At 39.4% G+C, this 23,017-nt stretch overlaps 1 protein-coding gene across 1 annotated transcript in view; it reads right to left on the reverse strand.

The window, feature by feature from the left end:
- Positions 1–407: 407 nt before the first annotated feature.
- Positions 408–23,017, reverse strand: part of LOC134815891 (dual serine/threonine and tyrosine protein kinase-like) — a 49,977-nt gene continuing 27,367 nt past the window's right edge. Inside the window, exons 18-19 of the mRNA XM_063824490.1 lie at positions 12,247–12,362; positions 408–1,420 (exon numbers count right to left, since the gene is read on the reverse strand). Of these exons, the coding sequence (XP_063680560.1) occupies positions 1,214–1,420; positions 12,247–12,362 (323 nt within the window). The 3' untranslated portion in view covers positions 408–1,213. The remainder of the gene's footprint in view (positions 1,421–12,246; positions 12,363–23,017) is intronic.

Genomic DNA, 23,017 nt, shown 5'->3' on the forward strand with positions numbered 1-23,017 from the left:
TTTTATCCTACACCTTTTGAACATGCTCGATTTGCATGAATCTCTTAGTAAACCGACAAGTAATGTAAGTCAGTGTACACCGAGCTTCTCTCAAACTTGTACACTCTGATCACTGCGCAAAATGGTCCCGGTCTCAATCGCATGAAAATGCACAGAACGGTCAAAATCTAATCGCGACTAATGTCTCACATAACCCTCTCTGTCCAGACACCCTGAAGAGCCCCTTTAGTTGGGCAGGTGTTAAGCAGTTAAGTGGCAGGAACACAGTACTCGGCCGCACTCAGCACAATCTGTGTTTTATGAACACTAAGCTTGGGTACCCATGTAAGAACAGTGTCTGTTGTGAGCAAATGCGCTGCCAGTAACGACTGTAGTTGTACCACTGGGGAAAAGACAAAATAACACATCGATTACAAAATCAAAATAAAACGTTTTATACCATCATTTATTTTCAATACAAATTTTATTTCGAAAATTACATTTAATCAACCAGTTCGGCGCAGGTCGGGCGCAAAAGTGCTTTGTTTACAATTCAGTGTAGAATTGTGGTACTAGTAAGGTGCACGAGACGCACTTTTGGATTTTTCCAAGAATTTTCCGTTGTTTCAAGGAGGGATCTAGTTCCCATATATAGTTTCGGCATAATTCTGATTTGTAAAAGAAAAAGAAAACTTAGTCTGAATCGGACACCAGGATTACAAAAAATCAAACATGATAGATTAAAAACGAACACAGAAACCTTGCGGCGGATCGCTCAGTCGTAAACCTAAAGCATGCAAGTTTTCCACATCTATGATCTATGATCTAACGCCACAATAGTCAAGACTTAAGCTACTTAAGATTAAAATTTGATTCACTTGTACAGTAGATTGTACAAATCAATTTTTAGACAGTCACAAAAATCTCGCCCATATTTGAAATTAAATTCGTATTATACATTTTGATCAAATCGTAAACTTGATTGTTACTGTCCAAGTATCTGTTATGTATAATAATATGTCACTGGTACACGGCCACCAGGGCCACTCAAATAAACAGTATGGATAAAAGCTCTCATATTCAAAACATATTTCCTGGTGTAAATAAAACTGTTGGTAAAAATTCCAATCTGCTCTTAATACCGAAACCCCGTTCATCGTCATTAAAAAAACGGATCAGCCAATTTAAAAACATGAAAATGTCTATAGAATGTTCTAGAAAAAAAAAATTTTCGTCACAAGGACAAGATATTGGATGAGATGATCTCGAATGACTCCTCAATATTGAAGGTGAGCGCCATGATGTGTTTTATCTCGAGGGAGATATCCCCAAAGAGAGGTCTTTGAGATGGATCCACGTGCCAGCACCGTGACATTAAGTTCCACATATCATCGTCAAACTCTACAAGCCGTTCTGGTCGACCCCCACGTTCTACAAAATCCTGAAACAATACAACTTATATCATAAGGTGGGTAACTTTTCTGCCAATGTCTTACTGTGTAAAACATTTTCCTGTAATAGTAAGTGTTCGTGCTTTCGCTGTAAGTCAAATCAGCTTGCACAGACTTCACTTCAACCAACTTCTCTGAATTCTATTACATTAGTGTACTATTGTATTAGTGATACTATTCTATTAGTGATGTGATTGATCCATGATTTCGAAAGGAAATCGATCAAGAGACTGATTATTGCAGTGGCGTAACGTTGCCTACTGGCGCCCCTCTGTTGGCGCCCCTCTCTAAAATTGAACAAATTAGATGATTTTAGATGATACGCCGGTAAAATCTCTAAAAATGTGTTTCTAGAGCAAAACGCGCAGTTTTGCTAGTACCTCAGTTAAGTTTTTCAAAATTGTCCCACATTCAATGTCGCCCCCCCCCCCCCGCACAGCAGGGTCAGCGGGGCCCTTCGTTACGCCACTGGATTATTGTTCAGTAGCTGACAGAGGTGCTTCTCAAAATTCTGCTTAAAATTGTCACCATTCTTTTGATCAGTAATATTTCAAGCTTCAGATGGAATCATTATCAGCATCGCCAATATTATACTTAAGAATTTGAACGTCGGCATGAGTCGTTGCTGTTCATAAAATTTGGAGAACTTGCCATCAACAATTAAGTGCCAAATGATATTATGTATATTGCAAATCTTTGTTATTTACAAGTGTAAATGGACACGTTCATTGAAGTTTGAGGAAATTGGTAAATTTCTAAAAAAGCGTTTTTGACGATAGTGGTTTAATTTTAACATATATTAATCTAGCGTGTTCATAAGTTCTGAACATTAGCCACGTGACCCATACTCCCATATGCACTGCTCAAAAATAAAATGTATTGCTTTTAGGCACTATTATGTAAAAAATGTCACATTTTTGTGACATTGTTTACCATAGCTGCCCAATTAGCATTTTTTGGTCTAAAATATAGTAGATTAGGTCAATCTAACAATTATGATACAATGTAGGCCTAAAGGGCAGTGATCGAACGGCTTTAAGGCAACATTTCGTAAACTTTGTCACACTCAGAATACGAGACCTATTTTCTACTGTGAAGTGTCCTCAAAACCCTTTCAACTCATTATTTGATAGTTCTTCTGCCAATCATAGCCCTAAAATATGTTGTTTTGAAAAGTTAACAAATACATGCGCTTGGCTATTGGGAAATGATGTAAATTCTGTCACATTATATGGAATTTGAAATTCTGGGTGAATTTCCGAAATCATTTATATCTGATTTTGGTTTGGAAGGCGGGAAAACTATATATGAGGACGATACACGGATACAGTTGATTGAAGTATAGGGCAGTTGATGTAAACATCGTCACAAAATGATACGAAATCGTAAATGGACACGTTCATGTTGAAGTTTAAGGATATTGGTAAACCAAAAAATAGCGTGTTCAGAAGTTCTGGACATTAGCCACGTGAACCATACTTCAATATACACGGCTCAGAAATACAATTTATTGTTTTTAGGCACTATAATGTAAAAAATGTCACATTTTTGTGACTGTGTTAACCATAGTTGCCCAATAAGCATTTTTTGTTTAAAATAATATAGTAGATTAGGTCATTCTAACAATTATGATACAACATTTGGCTAAAGGGCAGGTATCGAACGGTTTTAAGGCAATATTTCGTAAACTTTGTCACACTCAGAATACGATACCTCTTTTCTACTGTGAGGTGTCCTCAAAACCCTTTCAACTCATTATTTGATGGTTTTCTACCAATCATAGCCCTAAAATATGTTGTTTTGAAAAGTTAGCAAATACATGCACTTATTGGGAAATGATGTAAATTCTGTCACATTATATGGAATTTAAAATTTTGGGTGAATTGCCGAAATCATTTATATCTGATTTTGGTTTGGAAGGCGGGAAAACTGTATATAAGGACGATGCACGGATAGAGCTGATTCAAGTTAAGGGCAGTTGATGTAAAAATTGTCACAATAATAATAAGGGCAGTTGATATGAAAGAAAATCTATCTAACTAATGCAATGGCTGATGTGACGAAATTTTGACCCTATTTTGAAGAAACATGCCTCGATTAGAATTCAATATTCTTCCAGGAATTATCAGTAGGTTATTATTCAGCAAATCAGAACTCGAGTTTAACAATTCTGAGTTTAATTTTACTAAGTTACCGAAATGTGACGAAATTCACTTTTCCTGCCCCAATAGTATAATTTCAATGTGATGAAAGATGGGCATGGGTTTCTATATTTCCTTATCTCTGAATTAATCATTTCAAACTATAATTAGGACTGTTGATGTGAAAGAAAGTGTATATCTAAATTTTACAGTGACGTATGTGTCAAAATTTACATTTCTTGACCCTATTTTGAAGAACCATACCCCGATTAGAATTCAATATTCTTCCAGGAATTATTAGTAGGTTATTATTCAGCAGATCATCAGAACTCAAGTTTGACAATTCTGAGTTTGATTATACTAAGTTACCGAAATGTGACGAAATTCACTTTTCCTGCCCCAAAAGTATAATTTCAATGTGATGAAAAATGGGCATGGGTTTCTATATTTCCTTTATCTCTGAATTAATCATTTCGAACTATAATTAGGACTGTTGATGTGAAAGAAAATGTATCTACATTTTACAATGACGTATGTTACGAAATTTACATTTCTTGACCCTATTTTGAAGAACCATACCCCGATTAGAATTCGATATTCTTCCAGGAATTATTGGTAGGTTATTTTTCAGAAAATCAGAACCCAAGTTTAACAATGCTGAGTTTGATATCACTAATTTACCGAAATGTGACGAAATTTACTTTTCCTGCCCCAACAGTATAATTTCAATGTGATGAAAAATGGGCATGGGTTTCTATATTTCCTGTATAAATCCATTCCGACTATAATAAGGGCATTTGATATGAAAGAAAATATATCTAACTAATGCAATGGCTGATGTGACGAAATTTACATTTCTTGCCCCTATTTTGAAGAATCAATTAGTATATACTGTTACTTTATCACCATCAATATGTCGATAAATTAGTTATTTTGCCAACACGGAGCAAATAAAGTGATAATATTTTTTTTGTGACAAAATTTACAAATTTTTACCCTGTTTAGGTGTTGAAATTTATCCAATGTTAACATATCACTGCCATATAATAATTTATATGACCGGCGTATGGTTGAAATATTGTTAATTGATCCATAGTACGTAATATAGGGTGTTTAAGTTGGTATACTAATATTTACTCAATTTCACACATGTTGAGATATCATACAAATTTATGTGACTAAATTTACCTATTTCTGCCTTCTGTATTTGTATTTGCCTATAACAATGAAATATGTGAACAATTCCAAACACATTCAGCTCACAAAATAATGTTAGACTATTCGGCATTTCTTGTCAGGATGTCATAAACATCCCTCATATAAATTTCTTAAATGTGTGACGGAGTTTACATGGTGCTACCATTTAAGAAAAAAAGTCGCTAAATATGTAGATAATAGTCATATACAGCCATTCTATGAATTGGAAATTCGAAAATTTGGTCAAACACGGCAACAAGGGGTCCATATAAACTCCGTCACGTTTTTATAGTGTGACAAAGTTTACAACTCACTGCCGGCCGCATTTTAGCGATATCTTATCGTCTGATAAAGATATCGTTATGCGACAAACTTTATCTAGAGGATGAAACGATTATCTTAGGGTTAGAGGGTTTATATAGTTTCATAGTGTGACACATTTTACATCATCGTGCCATTCAGTAGGGTCACTAATATTTACCAATATCCTCAAACTTCAATGAACGTGTCCAAATATGTTGTATACTTATTATGCAGACCATCAGTTCGTTCGGCAACCAGTAAAATAATTAACATGTCTATTTTTCACTAGGATGTATTATGAACACTTGAACGAACACCGATAAGACAACAAAATATGATAAAATATTAAGACAACATTAAGACAACATTAAGACAACATTAAGACAACATTAAGACAACATTAAGACAACAATAAGACAACATTAAGACAACAATAAGACAACAATAAGACAACAATAAGACAACAATAAGACAACATTAAGACAACAATAAGACAACAATAAGACAACAATAAGACAACATTAAGAAAACATTAAGACAACATTAAGACAACGTTAACGCAACAAACATCAATAAGACAACAAACGATAAGACAACATTAAGGCAACAATAAGAAAACATTAAGACAACAATAAGACAACAAACACCGATAAGACAACAAAATATGATAAAATATTAAGACAAAATTAAGACAACATTAAGACAACATTTAAGACAACATTAAGACAACATTAAGACAACAAACTCATTTAAAACAACATTAAGACAACAAATTCATTTAAATGAATTTGTTTAAAACAACATTAAGACAACAAACTCGTTTAAGACTACATTAATGCAACAAAATGTTTAGAATATGTAATATACTTTAACCCGTTGTTTGTTGTCTTAAACGAATTTGTTGTTTTAATGTTGCCTTAATGATGCCTTAATGTTGTCTTAATGTTGTCTTATCGTTTGTTGTCTTAATGGTGTTTGTTGCGTTAATATTGTCTTATTGGTGTCTTATTGGTGTCTTAATGTTGTCTTATTGTTGTCTTAATGTCCCATCGGTGTTCGTTCTAGTTCCCATACTAGTGTAACCCGGCCTTCGGCCGGGATTTCACTGCCGCAGTTAAAAAGGGTAGGAGTAATTACCCGCTTTGTCAAAACCCGCACTAGGCGAGCAATTCTATTCGGAGTGCCCTCACGTATCCAATAGTATCTTAAATAATAATCTCATAATCAATTCTTTCTCGTGGATAATTAAGTCATTATTAGGCACCATATTCCATGATCATAAGGTCCGAACCGCTTTCCATTTTTATTTAATTCGTTTTAGAAATTAACCCCTGTTAACTCCGCACCACACCCGCCTATTATATTTGAAAACACGCATAACGTTGTCGTATGTAAGTATGAACTCTCTCTGCAGTCCAAACAGACCCCAAACAGTGCCCCCTCTCCCTAATAAGCTTATAGTATAACATTACAGCGAATCTTACCCGAGTAACCCAATTATGATTTACTTATGCAGCTACATATTATGCAGTAATGGGAGAGAGAGCGAGCCCCGTAACTCTTACCGTTTTTTTGATTAAGCTGCTCAAGCCATTTTATGTAACATTTATGGTACAAAACCATCAATTAAACCACTGACCACCGGCCGATTAAAAAATTTGCTTATGGGCTTCGTCAGAGTTTTCTCAGCACTATACCGAAAAAACCACTTCCGTAACTCTTACTGTTTTTTTAATATAACCGACCGGAAATTACACACGCACAGACACACGCACATATATATATATATATATATCGTCTCGCTCTATATCAGGGACAAAAGGATTTCGCGGTTATTTTGGCCAAAAATCGCGGCACCGCGACAAGCCAAACTAGGCTAATTCGCGGCTAATTCGCGGCGGGAATTTCGAAAATCGCGGCATATTCGCGGCGAAAAATCGAAAAATCGCGGCGAATTCGCGGCAAAAAATAATGTATTTACAGTGCTTAGTTAGAGTTCACATATTCTTTGACTATTCTATTTGATCGGCTCATGTCCCATGAGGATGTGATCTCATCATATGATCTGATACAGGCTGATGGGGGTCCATAACAACAAGAGCTGCCATAACTTTTGACATGATCTCAAATGTTGCAATGTCATACGTACTGTATGACATATCTCGTTATCGATACTATATAACTTTCAACAGACGACAGGAGACATCATCATTCGACCATCTACACTTCACAACTATAGCAATGGAATACTACGAACTTTTCAATCCAATTCCCATATCCCTACCTATCCCCATCTAGTATCCAACCTATCCCCATCTAGTATCCAACCTCTACCCCTTGAAGCTTACATCAACCTGGACGAAATCCTTACCCCGGCCCCCTGCACGAACCTTTTAGAAGTTCTAACCACATCCCGAGGGAAGCCCATGATTGTTCCTTATGTGGTCTACGACGAGATTACATGCTCTACAAAATAGCTTCCCATTGTCAGCATAAAACGATGATTTGCCAAATTCAGCCACTCCCGTGGAAGCTGTTACATTGCCCTGTTTAGCCTGTTTCGAGCGTTTGCTAGACGAAGGTCCAGCCGGTTTGTCGGCAGGCCGTTTGACAAAGCGGTCCATTATAACAAGCGAATACAATACCAAGCGAATAACGATGACGTTATCGATGACGAAATATCTGACAAGTGACGATTCAATAACAACACTGATTTAACATACTGTTCGATTTCTTAATCCATTGTATGTCTTCTGGTCAACTTTATGTCGTTTGGTCAAGTTTTTTATGTCTACTGGTCAACTTTATGTCGTCTGGTCAACTTTATGTCGTTTGGTCAAGTTTTATATGTCGTTTGGTCAACTTTATGTCGTCTGGTCAAGTTGTATATGTCTACTGGTCAACTTTATGTCGTCTGGTCAAGTTTTAATTTTATATGTCTACTGGTCAACTTCCATATACGATAAGGGAAGGCAGGCCTCCCCTTCGCAATACGAGCTCGAAAGCGGGAGCCCCGCCTTCAGAGGTACGTATCGAGAATGACTCGGACAGAAAATTTTCTAAGTCAAAATTTTTCAAAGTTTTTCTGGAAACTACTTTTGTTCATGTTTCATGCTATCCTGATCATTATGAGCCGAAAATATTTTTTCGGTTTTCAAAGTTCAACATACCCTTCGATACACGATTTTGGGCTCGAGGGCTCCCCTTGTAATGCGATCTCGGAAGGCAGGCCTCCCCTTCGCAATACGAGCTCGGAAGCGGGAGCTCCGCCTTCAGAGGTACGTATCGAGAATGACTCGGACCGAAAATTTTCTAAGTCAAAATTTTTCAAAGTTTTTCTGGAAACTACTTTTGTTCATGTTTCATGCTACCCTGATCATTATGAGCCGAAAATATTTTTTTCGGTTTTCAAAGTTCACCATACCCTTCGATACACGATTTTGGACTCGAGGGCTCCCCTCGTAATGCGATCCCGGAAGGCAGGCCTCCCCTTAGCAATACGAGCTTGGAAGCGGGAGCTCCGCCTTCAAAGGTACGTATCGAGAATGACTCGGACCGAAAATTTTCTAAGTCAAAATTTTTCAAAGTTTTTCTGGAAACTACTTTTGTTCATGTTTCAGGCTACCCTGATCATTATGAGCCGAAAATATTTTTTTTCGGTTTTCAAAGGTCACACACGCTTCGATACACGATTTTGGACTCGAGGGCTCCCCTTGTAATGCGATCTCGGAAGGCAGGCCTTCCTTCGCAATACGAGCTCGGAAGCTTGGTCCTCAGATTTAAATGAAAATGCGCAAATTTGGTCTTCAGATTTAAAGGAAAATGCGCGGTTTTTCGCGGAGGACTGAAAAAATCGCGATTTGTCGCGGAGAATGGGAAATTTCGCGATCTTTCGCGGAAAACGTAAAAAATCGCGATTTGTCGCGGAGAATGGGAAATTTCGCGGTTTCGTACATGCCGCGAAATCCTTTTGTCCCTGCTCTATATATAGTAAGATAAAAGATTGTAACCTGTAACCCCCTTCCCGGCTCCCTCTAGTAACCTGCAGCACCCCGGCTCCCTCTAGTCTTTAGTAATTATTGTAACCTGTAGCACCCCGGCTCCCTCTAGTCTTTAGTAATTATTGTAACCTGCAGCACCCCGGCTCCCTCTAGTCTTTAGTAATTATTGTAACCTGCAGCACCCCGGATCCCTCTAGTCTTTAGTAATTATTGTAACCTGTAGCACCCCGGCTCCCTCTAGTCTTTAGTAATTATTGTAACCTGTAGCACCCCGGCTCCCTCTAGTCTTTAGTAATTATTGTAACCTGTAGCACCCCGGCTCCCTCTAGTCTTTAGTAATTATTGTAACCTGTAGCACCCCGGCTCCCTCTAGTCTTTAGTAATTATTGTAACCTGCAGCACCCCGGCTCCCTCTAGTCTTTAGTAATTATTGTAACCTGTAGCACCCCGGCTCCCTCTAGTCTTTAGTAATTATTGTAACCTGTAGCAGCCCGGCTCCCTCTAGTCTTTAGTAATTACTAGCAGGAACCCGTCTAACCCTAAAATGGTGTCAAGACTCAAGAGACTAAAACAATTATTACCTATTTAATTCGCGTTTTTGACACCACTTGGGGTACCAAATTTTGGGCTCTAAAACTCCTATTTCTTGGCCAATTTTTTATTTTTTCATGCTGATTTGGAGGCCATTAAAGCATTTGACCCAGTCAAAAAAGATTCAGTTGTATATCTTTGACGGTTTTTGCAGAAATTCGCGTTAAAGTTGATGCCGTGGTGTCAGTAAAATGGCACAGATAAATATATATATATTTATCGTCTCGCTTTATATATAGTAAGATTGTAACCTGTAGCACCCCGGCTCCCTCTAGTCTTTAGTAATTATTGTAACCTGCAGCACCCCGGCTCCCTCTAGTCTTTAGTAATTATTGTAACCTGCAGCACCCCTGCTCCCTCTAGTCTTTAGTAATTATTGTAACCTGTAGCACCCCTGCTCCCTCTAGTCTTTAGTAATTATTGTAACCTGTAGCACCCCGGCTCCCTCTAGTCTTTAGTAATTATTGTAACCTGTAGCACCCCGGCTCCCTCTAATCTTTAGTAATTATTGTAACCTGTAGCACCCCGGCTCCCTCTAGTCTTTAGTAATTGTTGTAACCTGCAGCACCCCGGCTCCCTCTAGTCTTTAGTAATTGTTGTAACCTGCAGCACCCCGGCTCCCTCTAGTCTTTAGTAATTATTGTAACCTGCAGCACCCCGGCTCCCTCTAGTCTTTAGTAATTATTGTAACCTGTAGCACCCCGGCTCCCTCTAGTCTTTAGTAATTATTGTAACCTGTAGCACCCCGGCTCCCTCTAGTCTTTAGTAATTATTGTAACCTGTAGCACCCCGGCTCCCTCTAGTCTTTAGTAATTATTGTAACCTGTAGCACCCCGGCTCCCTCTAGTCTTTAGTAATTATTGTAACCTGTAGCACCCCGGCTCCCTCTAGTCTTTAGTAATTATTGTAACCTGTAGCACCCCGGCTCCCTCTAGTCTTTAGTAATTATTGTAACCTGTAGCACCCCGGCTCCCTCTAGTCTTTAGTAATTATTGTAACCTGTAGCACCCCGGCTCCCTCTAGTCTTTAGTAATTATTGTAACCTGTAGCACCCCGGCTCCCTCTAGTCTTTAGTAATTATTGTAACCTGTAGCACCCCGGCTCCCTCTAGTCTTTAGTAATTATTGTAACCTGCAGCACCCCGGCTCCCTCTAGTCTTTAGTAATTATTGTAACCTGCAGCACCCCGGCTCCCTCTAGTCTTTAGTAATTATTGTAACCTGTAGCACCCCGGATCCCTCTAGTCTTTAGTAATTATTGTAACCTGCAGCACCCCGGCTCCCTCTAGTCTTTAGTAATTATTGTAACCTGTAGCACCCCGGCTCCCTCTAGTCTTTAGTAATTATTGTAACCTGTAGCACCCCGGATCCCTCTAGTCTTTAGTAATTATTGTAACCTGTAGCACCCCGGATCCCTCTAGTCTTTAGTAATTATTGTAACCTGTAGCACCCCGGCTCCGTCTAGTCTTCAGTAATTATTGTAACCTGCAGCACCCCGGCTCCCTCTAGTCTCTAGTAATTATTGTAACCTGTAGCACCCCGGCTCCCTCTAGTCTTTAGTAATTATTGTAACCTGTAGCACCCCGGCTCCCTCTAGTCTTTAGTAATTATTGTAACCTGTAGCACCCCAGCTCCCTCTAGTCTTTAGTAATTATTGTAACCTGCAGCACCCCGGCTCCCTCTAGTCTTTAGTAATTATTGTAACCTGTAGCACCCCGGCTCCCTCTAGTCTTTAGTAATTATTTTAACCTGTAGCACCCCGGCTCCGTCTAGTCTCTAGTAATTATTGTAACCTGCAGCACCCCGGCTCCCTCTAGTCTTTAGTAATTATTGTAACCTGTAGCACCCCGGCTCCCTCTAGTCTTTAGTAATTATTGTAACCTGTAGCACCCCGGCTCCCTCTAGTCTTTATTAATTATTGTAACCTGTAGCACCCCGGCTCCCTCTAGTCTTTAGTAATTATTGTAACCTGTAGCACCCCGGATCCCTCTAGTCTTTAGTAATTATTGTAACCTGTAGCACCCCGGATCCCTCTAGTCTTTAGTAATTATTGTAACCTGTAGCACCCCGGCTCCCTCTAGTCTTTATTAATTATTGTAACCTGTAGCACCCCGGATCCCTCTAGTCTTTAGTAATTATTGTAACCTGTAGCACCCCGGCTCCCTCTAGTCTTTATTAATTATTGTAACCTGTAGCACCCCGGCTCCCTCTAGTCTTTATTAATTATTGTAACCTGTAGCACCCCGGCTCCCTCTAGTCTTTAGTAATTATTGTAACCTGTAGCACCCCGGATCCCTCTAGTCTTTAGTAATTATTGTAACCTGTAGCACCCCGGCTCCCTCTAGTCTTTATTAATTATTGTAACCTGTAGCACCCCGGCTCCCTCTAGTCTTTAGTAATTATTGTAACCTGTAGCACCCCGGATCCCTCTAGTCTTTAGTAATTATTGTAACCTGTAGCACCCCGGCTCCCTCTAGTCTTTATTAATTATTGTAACCTGTAGCACCCCGGCTCCCTCTAGTCTTTAGTAATTATTGTAACCTGTAGCACCCCGGCTCCCTCTATTTTTAAAAAATTATTGTAACCTGTAGCTCTGGGAATGTGCGGCAGTTGAAGTTTTTGGGTCTCTCAGCTCGGCCACTACATAGATACCAGAATATAATACCAAACGCATAGATGTCAACCGTCTTGTCGTATAGTCCTGAAAATAGGAAATGTAAGCACGTAAAATTAACAATAACTAATAATAATTTGGGCTGTAACCTCATCGTCAAAATACAATCTAATTGGCAAAATCAAAGGAAATCCATTATATTGCTGACTCTGCATACCTATTATGTTAAAGAACGTGACAAATTATACAATATTTCAGTGTAAACACTGGTTTTTAATTTCATTATTGGCATAAAATGGAGACTTTTTCTATGGAGAAAATGGAAATACCTTAGGGTAATTCTCCATTTTATGCCATTGCCCCCCCCCCCCGTCAAACTGCAAAAAGTATGGATTTATTTGACGTTGACGACAAATTTCTAAGCATTCCCTAATCGATACTTTTTCTGCATGAAGAAATATTAATCAAGGCCAACGTTTTAAGTTATGGTTAAAGTCATAATGTGAGAGTAAATGTGAGTTAGTCATAAGGCATGAAAACGCGCATTTTCTATGGCCTGTACTTGCTCGCGCACGTGCAATCTTTTGAAGTTGCTAAACAACGACGCAGTAACAATTACTAGAAGTTGCGTTTTTATTGTAACGTCTATTTTCACTCACTTCCAACGGTATTTACCAAAAAATTAAGGCATTAATCAAATTCTAAAAATGCTTTGTCCTTTGGATATAATCCGGTTCTTTTGCGATAGTCAAAACGCGACAACTAGCGCTGGATGGCGACAACTAGCGCTATCCAGCGCTAGTTGTCGCCATCCAGCGCTAGTTGTCGCTATCCAGCGCTGGATAACGCTGGCCAGCGCTAGTTGTCGCTGGCTATGCGACACTGTCGCACGCGATAGTTTGCGATGGCCAGCGCAACTGGCCATATATATGTTTGATAATTGTCGCTATCCAGCGCTAGTTGTCGCCATCCAGCGCTAGTTGTCGCCATCCAGCGCTAGTTGTCGCTATCCAGCGCTAGTTGTCGCTATCCAGCGCTAGTTGTCGCTGGCTATGCGACACTGTCGCACGCGATAGTTTGCGATGGCCAGCGCAATTGGCAATCGCAGAAAACAGTTCGATAACTAGCGCTGGATAGCGACAACTAGCGATGGATAGCGACAACTAGCGCTGGCCAGCGCTAAGCGATAGCCAGCGCTGGCCATCGATATCCAGCGCAAAATTTTTGCGCTATTACTCGTCAGCTGGCGCTGGCCAGCGCTAGCCAGCGCTAGTTGTCGCTATCCAGCGCTAGCCAGCGTTAGCCAGCGGTAGCCAGCGCTAGCCAGCGCAATGTATCAAAATCATATATTACTCGGATGATGATTAATCACTTTACACTCGACTGTCACGTGACTTTTTAACCCATTCTCTGACTCTAGCTGGTTCTGAACGACTTTTCGAAACCCTAACCCTCTAATTTGATCCCAACCCTAACCCTAACCTAATCCTTAACAAAAACATATGCTGAAACCCTAACAATAACGAGAAATTAGACTAACTTCCTTATACGGTCATATCACGTGATCGATACATGTACAGTTTTTCGCCAATATCTCGTCAGGAGAGCATTTTAACCCTATGTCATGGGCCCATGGGGCCGGGGTTGATTCGAAATTAGCGTCCGAAAATACATCGATTGAAGTTTCAAGTTGGTTACAACCATCGTGGGCCCTTTTAGAACAATCTCGAAGATCGACTGTAAAGTAATTTGGCACGCTCGATATTAGTATTACTCGTCAGCCAGCGCTGGCCAGCGCAATATAGTTGCGATATTACTGAAATTACTCGTCAGCTAGCGCTGGCCAGCGCTGGCTAGCGCTGGCTAGCGCTGGCTAGCGCTGGTTAGCGCTGGCTAGCGCTGGTTAGCGCTGGCTAGCGCTGGCTAGCGCTGGTTAGCGCTGGCTAGCGCTGGATAGCGACAACTAGCGCTGGCTAGCTGACGAGTAATAGCGCAAAAATTTTGCGCTGGACATCGATGGCCAGCGCTGGCCAGCGCTAGTTGTCGCAGCGACATGTCGCAGCGACATGTCGCTATCCAGCGCTAGTTATCGAACTGTTTTCTGCGATGGCCAGTTGCGCTGGCCATCGCAAACTGTCGCGTGCGACAGTGTCGCATAGCCAGCGACAACTAGCGCTGGATGGCGACAACTAGCGCTGGATGGCGACAACTAGCGCTGGATAGCGACAATTATCGAACATATATATTTTGCGCTGGCCAGCGTTATCCAGCGCTGGATAGCGACCACTAGCGCTGGATGGCGACAACTAGCGCTGGACAGCGCTAGTTGTCGCGTTTTGACTATCGCAAAAGAACCTATAATCCTTCTCTATAAGTATAACCCCGCTAAAAATCGCGAGATTTCAACTCCATTCGCGACCTGAAATTGGTTTCAAAGGAGCGACACTTTTGGTCAAGTTTTTGTGGTTTTATGCCGTTATCGGGCGATTTCGTCATGTTTAGAATGTAGTATAGATAATTTGAACAAGAAATTGTCATTGATAGCAGTGATGCACGCCGGTTCATTTTTCGCCAACCGGCGGCGGCGTGCCCAAAATGGCCCGGCGTGGCGGCGTTCGGCGGCGTGGAACATAATTTTGTCAAAATTTAGGTTTGAATTTCCAGGCCCACAAAAATTGTGGCGTACTTGCGATCATGAAATAATGATGTAATAAGTGTGGTTTATGGCGAAAACGTGGCTGAATGTGATGATGAACGTAACGAAGTGGCCTCATAGCAGCGAGTAGCCCCATAAAATACGACATCCAACCGCTGAACTACAATTATCAATGCTACCATCAGAAAACTCTAGTTTGCCCGGCTGCGCGTGCCCTAAAATTATATTTTTCTAAATTGCAATCGTCCAAAAAAATTTGCCTTGAAATTTTTTAAAATTTTCACGCCACGCCGACTTGAGAGGTATCGGCATGGCGGCGTGTGAAAATGTGCCGGCGCGGCGGCGTCCGGCGGCGGCGTGCATCACTGATTGATAGTCAATAAAAATAAAAATCACTCTACATTGAATTATAAAAACAAATGTGAAACATGATCCTGGAAAAATCAGGCATTTAGGTGGAGGGGGGGGGGGGGGACATTGGACAACCATATTAAAGTATATTGAAATGTATGCTAGTTGCCGATTTGACCCCGGGATATACTTTAATATACTTAATGTTCATACAAAATATCGAAAACTGATTTAGTTATTTAAATGTTAATGAAATCACTCTAATTTCGCGAATATCGCGAACCGAGATATGAGCAATTTAGTTGATTTTTTGCCTTTTCAACAGATATTGAGCTATATCACAGACAATATTTAGTTTAGGCTTACCTTGTATGTATATATATATATTATTGGGCCAAAAGCTATCAAATTTGGTGCGTATGCCCAAATATGGGCGTATGATTTTTGGCTCATAATTATAAATCGGCAATTTTTGTCCAAACAGGATGAAAATTCATGTACGTTACCTTACAAGACCTATCTAACAGGCTTTTCTTGCCAATCCAAACGAAGAATATGGCTAATCTAATTTTAGGTATTACATTAAAGTATATTAAACTGTAGGTTTATATGCGATTTGATCCTGGAGATATACTTTAATATGCCCCCGCCCCCCCCTATTTATTAACAGCCCCTTCAATATTATTCATAATCCACGGACATTACTGCAGCTTTATTTTTCAGGTACATTATATCAATGAATGGTTAAAAATTGTCCGTAGAAGGGGCATCGTCAAGTGATGTGGTGATAGTAAGACAAAAGTATTTGTCCTCAAAATTATCATAACTTATTCGTCTAAAGTAAGAGTAATGGCAAATTAAAGCTAGAGATTATACACTGTAAACGTCGATTGTTCCATGTGCCATTGCGCACACGTGGCTGATGAGCGAGGGAGGGATGAGGAGGGCATCCCCAGGTTCAACAGCAATAGTTCCCTTGCCAATAATCAACACAACTCTAACAGCAGTCTGTCCCCTGCTGTTATCTAACAGTACCTGCCCTGACTTAACCCCACGTCCTAGTGAACTAACACTGTACCCTACTCCTCGGTGCAGCATGATATGGATCCCTGCTAGTTTCTCTACTCTTATTGGTTGGAATATATCATGCTCCCAGTTCAAGTAGCAGTAAGTATCGAGAACAGTCCTCTCAGTGCAGGCGTCTATTTCACGGTCCCTGGAAAGCAACTTGCCTTTACCTCTGTACAGCATTTTAACTATCTTCTTAACCTCATTATCATGACTGTAGTGAGTCAGTATCTCCTCCCTGATCACCTTAGCCTTGTCCTCCTCCCCCAGCTTTACCAAACACTCCAAATGTACAAGGTACTGATGGAGCCAGTGCTGCTCCCCCGGGATTGTGAAAGGTTCCTCAGACAGCACAAGATCGCTGTCAGCTAAATCAGCCCACTCTACACAAGACTTCACGTGACCTAGAGCGTGGGAAATATTCGATAAGATCAGGTAGTTACCAGTGTTAAAATCAGTTTCATCTGTTTTCATGCCATTTTGAGAAGGTTTCAGACTGTCAACAGCCACCGCTTCGTTCAGTTCCCGAACACATTCCATGAGATCCGAGTAAGACGGAAGCTGGGGTACGTGAATAACAAACTCTGCCATGACATCCAGATCATACTCCACCTCCAAACTGTCCACCACTTCAGCTACATTCGGCCAATCATAGATAAACCTCTCAACAATTTTAAACCTGTCAACAGGGGACTGAATGACTGATTCCACGGTCTCGTCGAAAGGATACCGGCAATCAGCGAGTAGGAACTCCAGGAAGAAATCTAGTTCTCCTTCGGGATCAGGATGCCTTTCTTTAATGTCTATCAGTTTAAGGATAAGTTCTCTTTCAGTACTCGCAAGATGCCGGATGTTCGTCAAACGATTATCTCGCGGTATGAATTCGTCAGGGTAAGTAAACGCACTTACAAGCAGAGAAGGAGAGAAGGAGAGGAGGAGCCCTAGGAATAAACTCCTCATTTTTACAATTCTAAAGAAAATAAACGTGTTAAGGGGTCGTTCACATATTACGTAATCAGCCGAGGGGGGAGGGGGGGTTTCCAAATGCTTACGGTTGATTACGGGGGGGGGGGGGGGGGGGGGGGGGTTTCGGTCGTTGATTACGTAATCAAAATTTTATTTTTTACCTTCTAGAATAATAACAATTTGACAATATTTTAATTGAAATTCCACTCAATTTCACTCTGAGTCTGATAGTGATAAAATTTAGAAATTGATCGAATATCCGGCTATAATAGTAAGTAGTTTAGAAGGTGCTTGGCCGGATATCATAACAATGATTTCGGCTCATCATGATAGCATGATAAGGGTAGCATGAAACGTAGAGAAAAGTGTTTTCTAGGAAAAAAGTCAAAGAGGGGGGGGGGGTCAGGCCATGATTACGTAATATTGCTGTCAGGAGGGGGGGGGGGGGGGGGGGGGGGTTGGGTCTTGATTACGGTTGATTACGGAAGGGGGGAGGGGGGTAAAAATTGCTAAAATATTGATTACGTAATATGTGAACGACCCCTAAAGATAGAATACTACTAAACTCCTCATTTTTACAATTCTAAAGAAAATAAACGTGTTAAAGATAGAATGGGCAAGGCCAAGGGCTGGAACATGAATTCTATGTAATGGTAAAATATTTACGATGAGCAAGGAGATAATACGAATTACAATGAGCAAAGAAATTGAACAATTTTGCAAAACTAGGAAGAGAAATACGATATTATTAATTTCGAACTCAATACGAACAATGTAAATACATGGTGCTATGCATTGCATAAATTATGATCAGACAACGGACATGATATTCATAACATTGCTTAGGTAACGTGCAAAGGTGGACATTGAACAACTGTTATGTTCCCAATCTGCGGTGCAGTCAGTGATAATTTGCCCAATTATTCCATTTATGGTAAAGGAAGCTCTTCCAAAACATCACACTCACATTACCAGAGCTCGGAGGGCATCACAACCTTTATTATATTTCTTGTAATTAAATTAAACGATGATGTCCATATACTTACTATATATATAATACTTTCTAATAATATCAACACTCAGTAAAATGTTACATCGAACACTTTCAAGGGTACATTCTCGTCAAGAATTTAATCGGACATTCGGACTGTTATAGTAGTTAATATGATGAATACTCGTAATTGTAAGGATTTGATCGCACTGTTATGAGTCCTGATAAATGCACAGAATTGAAAGTGGTCGTGGACGGTGGGGTAGTATGTATGTATGTATGTATGTATGTATGTATGTATGTATGTATGTATGTATGTATGTATGTATGTATGTATGTATGTATGTATGTATGTATGTATGTATGTATGTATGTATGTATCTTCTCAAAAATTTATAAAAAACTTATGCGCAGACGCGTATTAGAATTTCTCGACAAAAATAACTCACTACTCAGTACGGCTTCCGACCAGGAAGCCGTATTTGGCTGAGTGGACCGGGGGCTGCATAGATCACTCAGGATCCTTAGCTGAGCGTCGACGACGCTCACCCCACGGCTAGAGACAGAGTCGGGAATCGAACCTGGTACCTCAAGCAATGCCAGGCAGATTAACCAACTGAACCACTAAGCCGATAATAGAATCTATCGTATACGGTGTTCTACGAGGGAGCATATTGAACTTAAAACCTTGTTGAAGGAAGTAGGAACAACTGTCCCAGAAACCTGGGAGAGCTCAAGAGCGATCCTCAGATCAGGTTGATTTTATGAAACAATTCGCTGAACAATTCTCATCTTTAAAGGAAGACCTCACAAATATCAATGATGTTATTGAGAATAAAGTGAACTCTGTTGTAACAAAATCCGGTACTGATTCTCATAAAAAGGACGGTCTCTATTCCAGTTTGTTTACCGACTCAAACAGTTCCACACCATCTGCTCAACCACCACATGCTCCAATTGCTCCGACACAACCTTCATAACCCGAGATTCTAATTCTGTCCCCGAAAGAAGAACAATCGGTAAATGCTGCAACAATGACGAATGTGAAAAAATTTGCTACTAATGAATTAAAGAGCAGTCAAGTAGTATTTCTCAGATGCAATGAAAACAATAAGAAAGTTTCAATTGGCTTCCCTAATGCTGAAATTCGTGATAAGGCTACTTCACTTCTCAATGATGGAAAAACCTTAGATTCGTATGGATATCAGTTAAGAATGGCAACAAAATGCTGCCAAAAGTTACTATTTATGGTGTTTCTTCTGAAGTTCTTGACGATATAGACACTACAGCTGTAGGGAATGATGCTGATTAACTTAGTGATCTTGAAAAGAACCACATAGTCGCCCAAATTGTTGAGAAAAACTCGTCAATCAAAGATTTGTATGAAGCAGGGCACAGTATTTTCTATCTCAATAAGAATAAACGTTTCACCAACGATAAGCAGGAACGCATAGAGCTCACTATTGGAATCAAACTATCACCATCTGTCTATACAGTCCTCATTACCCAACAACAAGGATCTCTCTATTTATAATTTAGGTAGTCGCAGATACAAAGTAACTGATCGCTTCTACATCAAACAGTGTTATCATTGTCAAATGATTGGACACACTTCTGTTGACTGTAATGAAGTCAAAACAAATAAACATTCTACCTGCATGTACTGTATGGGAAGTCACCGGTCTTTAGTATGCCAACTTAAGCAGAAGAAGGACAAACATGCCTGTGCTCGATGTTTGGCTTCAACACACACTAATGATGCTGAGAATTCAAAAACACATAATGCGGCAGCCTACGATTGTCCTGTGTTGTTAAGAGAAACTAAACGTATTGCTGCTAACACTGACTTTATTTCAAAAAACGTAATGTGAAATTAGGTGCTAATCAACAGAAATCACAGCTTTCTATTGGTTGTTTTAACGCAAGGTCTCTATGCAACAAAACTTGTGGCGTACTAGAAATGCTTAAGGATAACTCGATTTCTATCTGTTGTATCACGGAAACTTGGCTAAAATCTAATGATCGGGAAAAGTTTGCCGAAATCCGTGATTTATTCATCTTTTAATAAAACAAATATTTAATAAAACAAATATTTATTTTTACGGCACAATCAAACAATATCAATAATAAATAAATCAGGGGAGGTTTGAAGAGGTTTCAAGTGCCGAAGGCCACTGCTTATCTTTAGGATTTGAGAGTGACCTGTGCTTGAAACCCCCTCAACCATCCACTACGTCAATATACTAATTACAGTATACAAATATAGAAAAATATAATAATCTTAAATTACTTATTGGTTTAGTTTGGTGACAAAGGAGAGCCCAGTTGAGTTTTAGTTTAGCTTTAGGTTTTGAATCACAGTTTAAAAGGTTAGCCATGTTTCATGGCAGAGAGAGATATCATGTGTGCATAGCCGTACCGGATGTAGAGTTTGAGATATAATATAGATTAGTTACCATGTATTAGGGTCATCTCGATTTTGGAGGGATAGCAAGTGCTTTTTAAGGTTAGATTTAATAACACCTGACGAAGCTGATAAGTCTGAATTCTTGGAAGAACCCGGGATTATCAACCCATCTACATTAGCATCACATATTTCGAATACATAGGGGCTGAGGTCATTCCAAATTTTCGTAGAGGTGTACAAAAAGTTCTGTTGGGAGATATCTAACCTCAGTAATGGGACAATCAGACGAAGTTTTTCATTTCTAGGACAGAACTTGAAAAGGTCTTTAATCGACTGGGGGACATCAAATTTAAGAATTTTAAATAATTCCATAAATGTATGGTACATGTGCAGATTCTCCAGGTTCATAATTTTCTGCTCGGTGAATAGCGGTTTAGTGTGTTCAAGACAGTAGTTCTTGCTAGCCATATGTTCGTTATAAGTTCTTGAACGTGCACAGGTTAAATAGTATTCTTTATGATCAAAATTGGGAATGTTACCAAATAGCAGTCTTATACATCGTTTTTGAATTGCAAAGATTTTATTCAGCTTATGTTTAGGGATCCCACCCCAGCAACTTATACAATAGCTAAGATGTGACATAAAAAGAGCATTGTATAGTTTCAAATATTCAGATTTGGGAATGAATTTGCAAATTCTCTTAATCGATACAATACTGGAGTTCAGCTTTAAAGATAAATGATTAAGATGTGGTTCCCAGCTTAGCTGTTCGTCTATTATCACCCCAAGAAACTTTGTACATTGAACTTTTTCTAGCTTTTTGCCATCTATTAAAATCGTTAGATTCCTGTTAAAGGGCCGTGTTCTGGCACAGGTCTGTGTTGCTCTTGACAAACCTGGCTGAAAATGCATATAACAACTTTTCCCTGCATTTATATGTAACTTGTTAGACTCCATATAGTTACTGACTTGTTTCATTACATGATTAGCTTTTTCAAAAGCTTCCTGTGCTGAACTACCTATCACAAAAATATTTGTATCATCAGCAAACAGGACGAATTCAGCCAAGCTTGAGGAGCTCACAATATCATTTATATAAATCAGAAATAGTAGAGGTCCTAACACTGACCCCTGGGGTACACCATACTCAACTGAACACTTGTCCGACTTTTCAGTTTGAAAAGAAGTTACTTGGCTACGGTTTGTTAGATAGCTAGCAAGAGTTTTTAGTGCAATACCTCTTACTCCATAGTGTTCAAGTTTATGCAGGAGTTTATCGTGCTCAATTGTGTCAAATGCTTTACTTAGATCAATAAATATTCCAATTACATGATTTTTCTGTTCAATCTCATTAAGTATTTTATTGACAGAATAGTTTACGGCATGAGATGTTGAGTGTTGTTTTCTAAAACCAAATTGTCGATCATAAATCACGTTCATAGCACTGAGGTAATTATATAACCTATTATAGATTATTTTTTCAAGTATTTAATGTGTCATTAAAACTTGAATGTGTCATTAAAACTGCTGGTGAGATTATCAGGCTATGTGTAGTTTATCGCAGCACTCAGGCCAAAACAAAATATGAAGAAACAAAAATATCTAAGTTTATGGATGACTTTGATGCATACCTGGACGATCTCCTGCTTAAAACTGGATCTCCAATTATTTGTGGTGACTTTAATTTCCATGCTGAAGACATATAGGGGGGGAGCCAAGTGGATATTTGTAGATATTTGTAGATTAATGTAGAATGGATAATCCACGAAAAAAGTGGATGACATTCTACAAATTTATACATTTATCTCCAAAAGTTCAGTAGAATTTCTGGGCACATATTTGAGATTACATTTTTTGTAGATAAATGTAGATATTTGTAGATTATTGTCAATGGATAATTCACGAAAATTCTACAAATTCTACAAATTTATACATTTATCTCCAAAAATTCAGTAGAATTTCTGGGCACATATTTGAGATATACATTTTTTGTAGATAAATGTAGATATTTGTAGATTATTGTCAATGGATAATTCACGAAAAAAGTGGATGACATTATCCAAATATCTACAAATATCCACTTGGCTCCCCCCCCCCCCCCCCCATATACAATAATGTTGCCCAGAACTTTATTGCTCTTTGTGATAGCAAAGGCTTCCTTCAGCATGTCGACTCTCCTACTCACATCTCCGGCGGGACACTGGACTTGTTATTTACTCTAGATTGTGTAAGTGACTCATTGTCTGTAACAGATATGATGGTAGAGACAAGCACTGGAACCAGCTCTGATCACTATCTAGTAA

Source organism: Bolinopsis microptera, chromosome 5, assembly GCF_026151205.1.
Source record: "Bolinopsis microptera isolate Bmic1 chromosome 5, MBARI_Bmic_1.0, whole genome shotgun sequence".
NCBI lineage: Eukaryota > Metazoa > Ctenophora > Tentaculata > Lobata > Bolinopsidae > Bolinopsis > Bolinopsis microptera.